Raw genomic sequence first — 6,332 nt, forward strand, 5'->3', positions numbered from 1 at the left:
GATCCCTGATGTAATCCAACAGAAATAGGAAAATATTTGGTCAATCCTCCTTTAGTTCGAACACAAGTAACAATTCTATTATACATATCTTTAATGACTTGAATATAAGTCATATCAACACCTTTCCTCTCGTGAACTCTGCAAAGGATATCTCTCGGAACCTTATCGTAAGCTTGTTCTAAATCAATAAAAATCAAATGTAGATTCTCCTTTTTATCTTTGAACTTCTCCATCAAACTTCTCAATAAATTTAATAAAGACAATGATTTAAATATTCAATATTACTAATAAAAGGTGAATGTGGTTGCAGATAGGTTGAGTAGGAAATTAACCTATTTTCAATTACCCTCTCTCATAATTTTAAAGTATGACACATCAACTTAATTCCTCTATAATTTGCACATACTTGTGCATCATTTTTATTCTTAAAAATGGGGACCAAAATACTCTTCCTCCACTCCTCAGACATCTTTTTAGTTTTTGAAATAATATTAAAGAGTTTAGTAAGCAACCAAGAAACTTCTAAATCTCTTAAATATTTACACATTATAATTGGGATATCATCATGTTCTACTGATTTTCCACCATTGGTTTTCTTTTAATCTTCGTCAACTTCTTTTTAATTAATGCGAGAATAAAAATACAATAATTTATTATTATTAAAGATATTAAGATCACTAAGGTTGATCGTGTTTTCAAAAACTTCATTAAATAGTTTATCAAAATAACTCACCCATCAATGTTGAATATCTTTTTTCTAAGAAAAACACTTTTTGATTTTCATCTTTAATAAACTTTACTTGAGTTAAATGTTTACTTTTCTTTTCTCTTTGTTTGACTAGTTTATACATATATTTTTCACCCTTCTTAAAAACAGAATTTTTAAACTTTTTATGGGTCGTTTGATATTTTTCCCAATTCTCTAAGCTTTTGCATTTAAAGGAATTTTTATAATATAACTTCTTATATTTTTTCTTTTCTTGCACATTATTATTTCACGACCAACTATTTTTATTTAAAGAAACTTTTTCTTTTGATTATCTAAGTACATCTTTTGCTACTTGTTTAATAGTGTTTGTTACTTTATCCCACATAAAATTTGCTTCATCATGAACATCCCAAATTTTGAAATTTTGAATTTTATTCATAAAAGTAATTTTATTTGTCTTTTAGTTTTCTCTATCTAATTCTACGATGATGAGTTTTAGTATTTTTTATTTTAAAACTCTTCATCTTAAAATCAAGAACTAATAAACAATATTGGGTACTTAAATCCTTACTTGGAATGATCTTACAATATTTACAATCTCGACGATCTTTTCTTCTCATAAGAAAATAATCAATTTGTGTTTTATTAGATCTATTATTATAAGTAATAAGATGCTCTTCTCTTTTCTTTGAATAAAGTATTACTAATAACAAAATCAGATGCCAAAGTGAAATCTAAAATAACTCCACCTTCTTCATTAGTCACTCCAAAACCGTAGCCACCATGAATATTTCTAAAATCTTCTACCAGTCTACTGACATGTCCATTTAAATCTTCTCCAATAAAAATTCTTTCTTCAAAAGGAATCATTTGTATTAAGTCTTCTAAGTTTTTCCAAAATTTATCTTTAGATTCTATATCTGAACCTACTTAAGGAGCATAAACACTTATAATATTAAAAATCATAGTATCAATGATAATCTCAAGGGCTATAATTTTATCACCAACTCTATTAATTTACAACATTATCTTTCAAACTCGTATCTATAATTACACCTACACCATTTCTAGTGCGACTCATTACGAGAATACCAAAGTTTAAAACCTAAGTCATCAATCTTCTTAGCCTTTTCACCAACCCATTTAGTTTCTTGAAGACATAAGATATTAATCTTTCTGTGAATCTAATATCAACTAATTCCATTATTTTATCATTAAGAGTACCTATATTCTAAATTCTTATCCTAATATTAATTTCATTAGTTTTATTTTTATGGACTAACTTCTTTACCTGCATTCATCCGTAATGTAGGAATCCTTGCTTATTTGACAATACACTCGGACGCCGGTGTAGCAGCACTTGCACACTTTTCACTGTATTCAGACTATACAGTGCGTCGCTTCCAAGGGACGCCCTAGCACTAACACAAAGATCAAAAGAACTCTTGTCATGATTTTTTAGACAAGTTTTACGCTGACTGTCGACTACCTAACGCAATCCTCCACTTTTCACATCCGGGCTTGAGACCGACAATGACAGTGTTAAAACAATTGCACGTGTTACACACACACACACACACATCTCTCTCTCTCTCTCTCTCTCTCTCTCTCTCTCTCTCTCTCTCTCTCTGTGTGTGTGTGTGTGTGTGTGTGTGTGTGTGTGTGTGTGTGTGTGTGTGTGTGTGTGTGTGTGTGTGTGTGTGTGTGTGTGTGTGTGTGTGTGTGTGTGTGTGTGTGTGTGTGTGTGTGTGTGTGTGTGTGTGTGTGATTATCATAGTGATCCCAAACACAATCAATGAATGTTAAATTTTTTCACTTTTATTTCTACAATTGAAACAGTTAATGAGTCGTATTTAGTTAATTTCAAATCATTTTTTCGATTTATTTTGTTATTTTGTTGAAATGTTGAGTGTTGACAAATGAATAACTATTTTTAGAAGCACAAGTTACTCAAATCTAACTTTTTTTTTGTGGATGTTCAGCCATATTATTTGATTCAATTTAATTGTTTTAATTTTCAGGAAATACTTTATAAATTGTCTTTTTTGTATTTGTATTCGTACATTCTTTTTTTCCAGAGTGTAAATTTTATGAAATTTAGTCTGTCGTCTGGTAAATAATATCATAGATCAATGCTGTCTGGCATGTCTTTCACTTAGAATCTCTACTGCTAAAACTTCAAATATAATTTAGTAGGAAGGAAATACATGCATGCATGCATGCATGCATACATATAGTCATCCATTCATCTATCTATCCCTCATCCAGACTATTAAACAATTTTTTTTTTACATGGATAAACTTGTCTCGGCTTTCAAATATATTATGATCGCTGCTTATAAATGAAAAACTAATTTTAATAAATTGTCTTATACTAGATATGGAGAGTATCTGAAAAAATGTTTCATTTTCGATGCTATGGTGGCCAATTTTTAACGTCGCTCAGCAAAGGAAATGCAATATTAGCAACAGCAGACATACCCACTGTTTCAGAAACATTTATAGTTGAAAGAAATGACACAAAGGTCCACATTAAGCTCCTGAGTGGCAATTATTTGCAGGTATGGCATTGCTCCATCGGTGTATAACTCCATATCTAGTTGGCTTTTGATAGCTCTCGTTAAGTACGAAATGCTATGTGCGGGCGTGTCCTGCTATGGGGTGGGAAGCATGAGTGCGGTGTTGTCTATCACTACTTTCCGAGATTGGGACTCCCGTGACCATGCAGGCCTTAGTTTTTGTGCCTGGACTGAACCTGTAAAAACTTTTCTTGTTGTGGAGTCGGCCGGTCCTCTTCGGCCACACCTCACCATCCTATTATTATATATTTGTATTCCTGATGTTTCAAGTTTAGTTTTTATGTTTTGTATCGGGACAGCTGGCGGTGTTTCTTCTTTCCTAGGGATCTGGGTGGTGCATCGGCTATATCTTGGTCTCATATGGTGTGTATCTCTTCCCTATACGCTTTCACATGCCTCCCGCTTCTCTGTCACACCTCCCTCCTGGCTGCAGCCGCCCAGAAACGCATTCGTTGGCTGTTTTTCCTGCACGTTTCCTCCGTCCAGCCCTACCTCTTTGCTGCCATTGTTGTTCCAGCCATCCACCATCACTGTCGTTGCTGTCCAGCCCTTCCTCTTTGCTGCTGCCACCATGTCAGCCCTCCATCCTTGCTGCCATCACCCTGGACAGCCCTCCTACATTGCTCCTTGCTGTTTGCTTGTTGTCCGGCACCGGGGAAACAATCGCCTTGCTGCTTTCAGCTTGTTCACTGCCTTTTCCAACCCCGCGCTACCTTCAAACTATCGCCTACCGCCATCACTTCTGAATCTACCCCCTAACTTGTGTTTGTATTGTCAGTTGTTACAATTTCATATTTTTTTTATGTAGTTGTACTTTTTTATTTGATTTCCATAAGAAAACTCGATTTTCTTATTGTTGTTTGTTTAACTCTAGTATCATGCTGACCTAGGCTTCAGAAGATAATGAGCTCACGACGGACTATCATGGTAAACCGGGGTGGGATGATAATGCTGCAACATTTGAAATGGTGATATATGCGAACAATTTGCATGGAGATTTTCAGCTTGCTAATGGATATGGACAGGATAAAGCTAGAGAGATTCTAATGGTAAGTACTTTGCTCGGTTCGAAATAATGGCGAGACTGATAGATGTAAGAAACCAACTAAAAAATTTACGACTAACAAATTCAAAACTATACTTTGACAAAAGTAAACTTGTTTCCAAAATCTTTTCAAATAAAAAAAAGATCTAAGAAATTTCTAATTAGAAGAGGTCACCAGTTAACCTTCTTGATTATGTTGGATTTTATTACACTAACCATCCAAGGAATCTAATGAATGAATGCCAAATAATTGGAGAATTTTTTTGGTTCTAATGTTTAATAGGAAAATTTCAAAGATTATTTTTGTTGTGATGAAAGCGCCTAACAAGTGGTCGTCTCTTTTGTCCTTAATATTTCAATGGTATGACCCAAAGACAAAAAAAATTGTGTAATGCAACCATGAACTGTTTGATAATCTAAACTCTTCCATCATCTAGTGATTGACCTTGTTCCATAACTTTTCTTGTAGCCAAGAAGTTAACCTCTTTTCTTCTCTAAAATGTGATCCTCCAATACAATTGAAGACACAACTAAAGAAGCTCCTAAAGTTGCTCCTTGTAATATATAGAGTCTTACTTTATTGGCTTAATGATTACCGAAAGTAGGTGGATTACAACGAAAGCACAAAAGCAAACTTTAATTTAATTATAAATAGGCTTACAATACGGCACAAATAGAAAAGGGGAATACAATAACAATCCATTCCTCGTTTTGGACCAAAAGAAAAGATTCGAGGGTGTTGATGATGACGGTAATGTGACAAAGGGGAAAGGGAGAAGGGTTGAGGGCTGTCGGATAGTTTGGAAGGATAGGGAAGTGCCGCGGGGGGGTACGGATGGGGGAGGTCAGAAATACTGGACAACAGGTAACGAGAGTCTGGACAATAGAGTCAGTGACTAGACAACAGGTTTCGGGGCTATATGACAAACTTTGAGGGTTTGGACAACAGGTTGGACAACTGGAAAGTGGGCTGGAGGCAGTTGGGGAAGGCTTGGGGTGGTCGACAACTAAGGTGAGTGGAAGAGACATGTTAGGGAAGATAAAAATGGGAAGATAAGTCACTACCTCGGAATAGAATACAATTGGAGCACCGCCACTTCCTCAGATACAACCCTACAAAAGGGAAAATGATTCTACATAGAAAATATGAAAAAGCAAATACATCAAAAACTAACTCTAAACTCAAAAAACAAGCATATAAATAGATCTATCTAGGTGGGAAACAAGAAAGAAAAGACGACAAGAAAGGAACGAGAAAAGGGCAGGCGACACGCTTTTCCCACATGCCGCTCGATCTTGGAGGGAGATGCGAAAGGAAAGCCGCATGGGCCGCTTGACACTTTGGACGTCTTGATGGGATCCCCTTGACCGTCCCCTATGCAAGCTGGGTCAACCGACAGACTTTGTTTTTTACTTCCGTGCGGGAAACTACCGCACTCGCATCATTCTCCCGGGGTTGAGAGAGCTTCGACTTCTTTCGTCGAAGCTTATGGTCCTTCTCTCTATTCCTGGAAACACCCGGGCTCCACCGTCTGCTGCATTATCAACTAGAGTATCGAAGAAATCGACACCACTTGCGCATCCATGTCCCAATCGATCTGCTCTCCTGAGATGGTGGCCCATGCATGTACTACTGGATCCTCCTAAGGTAACCCACGGTCGAGCCAGTGGGATATACCATGAGAGTAGCCTAAATCTTTTTGTTTAATGGTGGAGTTGGTGTTGTGATTGTGGAGCCCACAACACCCAAACCAAATAGAAAAGCTTATGCTTTTGCGCCGGCCTTATGCGTGTTTTGAGCCCATGTTTGGGCTCTGCCTGGGGGGGGGGGCAACTTTTGCGCCCCCTATGAGTGCCTTGCTCATGCTTAGGAGCTTGACAGAGAAGGGGGCGCCTTTGCGCCCCCTTGGAGCGAACAAGTGCCCAACTATGTTGGGCACAATTTTGCTTCTTGAGAGATGGGCGCTTGTCGGCGTTTAAAAGGGGGAAGTTGCGTTTG

General features: G+C 36.8%; 1 protein-coding gene across 1 annotated transcript in view; it reads left to right on the forward strand.

Annotated features, from left to right (window-relative positions):
• The window catches only part of LOC110035987, a gene marked incomplete at both ends in the record, with an annotated part of 34,647 nt that extends 30,310 nt beyond the window's left edge, over positions 1-4,337 (forward strand). The window contains 2 exons of the mRNA XM_020740327.1: positions 3,088-3,270; positions 4,179-4,337. Of these exons, the coding sequence (XP_020595986.1) occupies positions 3,088-3,270; positions 4,179-4,337 (342 nt within the window). The remainder of the gene's footprint in view (positions 1-3,087; positions 3,271-4,178) is intronic.
• Between the last annotated feature and the right edge of the window lie 1,995 nt (positions 4,338-6,332).

This window comes from Phalaenopsis equestris, unplaced genomic scaffold, assembly GCF_001263595.1.
Source record: "Phalaenopsis equestris unplaced genomic scaffold, ASM126359v1 Scaffold201196, whole genome shotgun sequence".
NCBI lineage: Eukaryota > Viridiplantae > Streptophyta > Magnoliopsida > Asparagales > Orchidaceae > Phalaenopsis > Phalaenopsis equestris.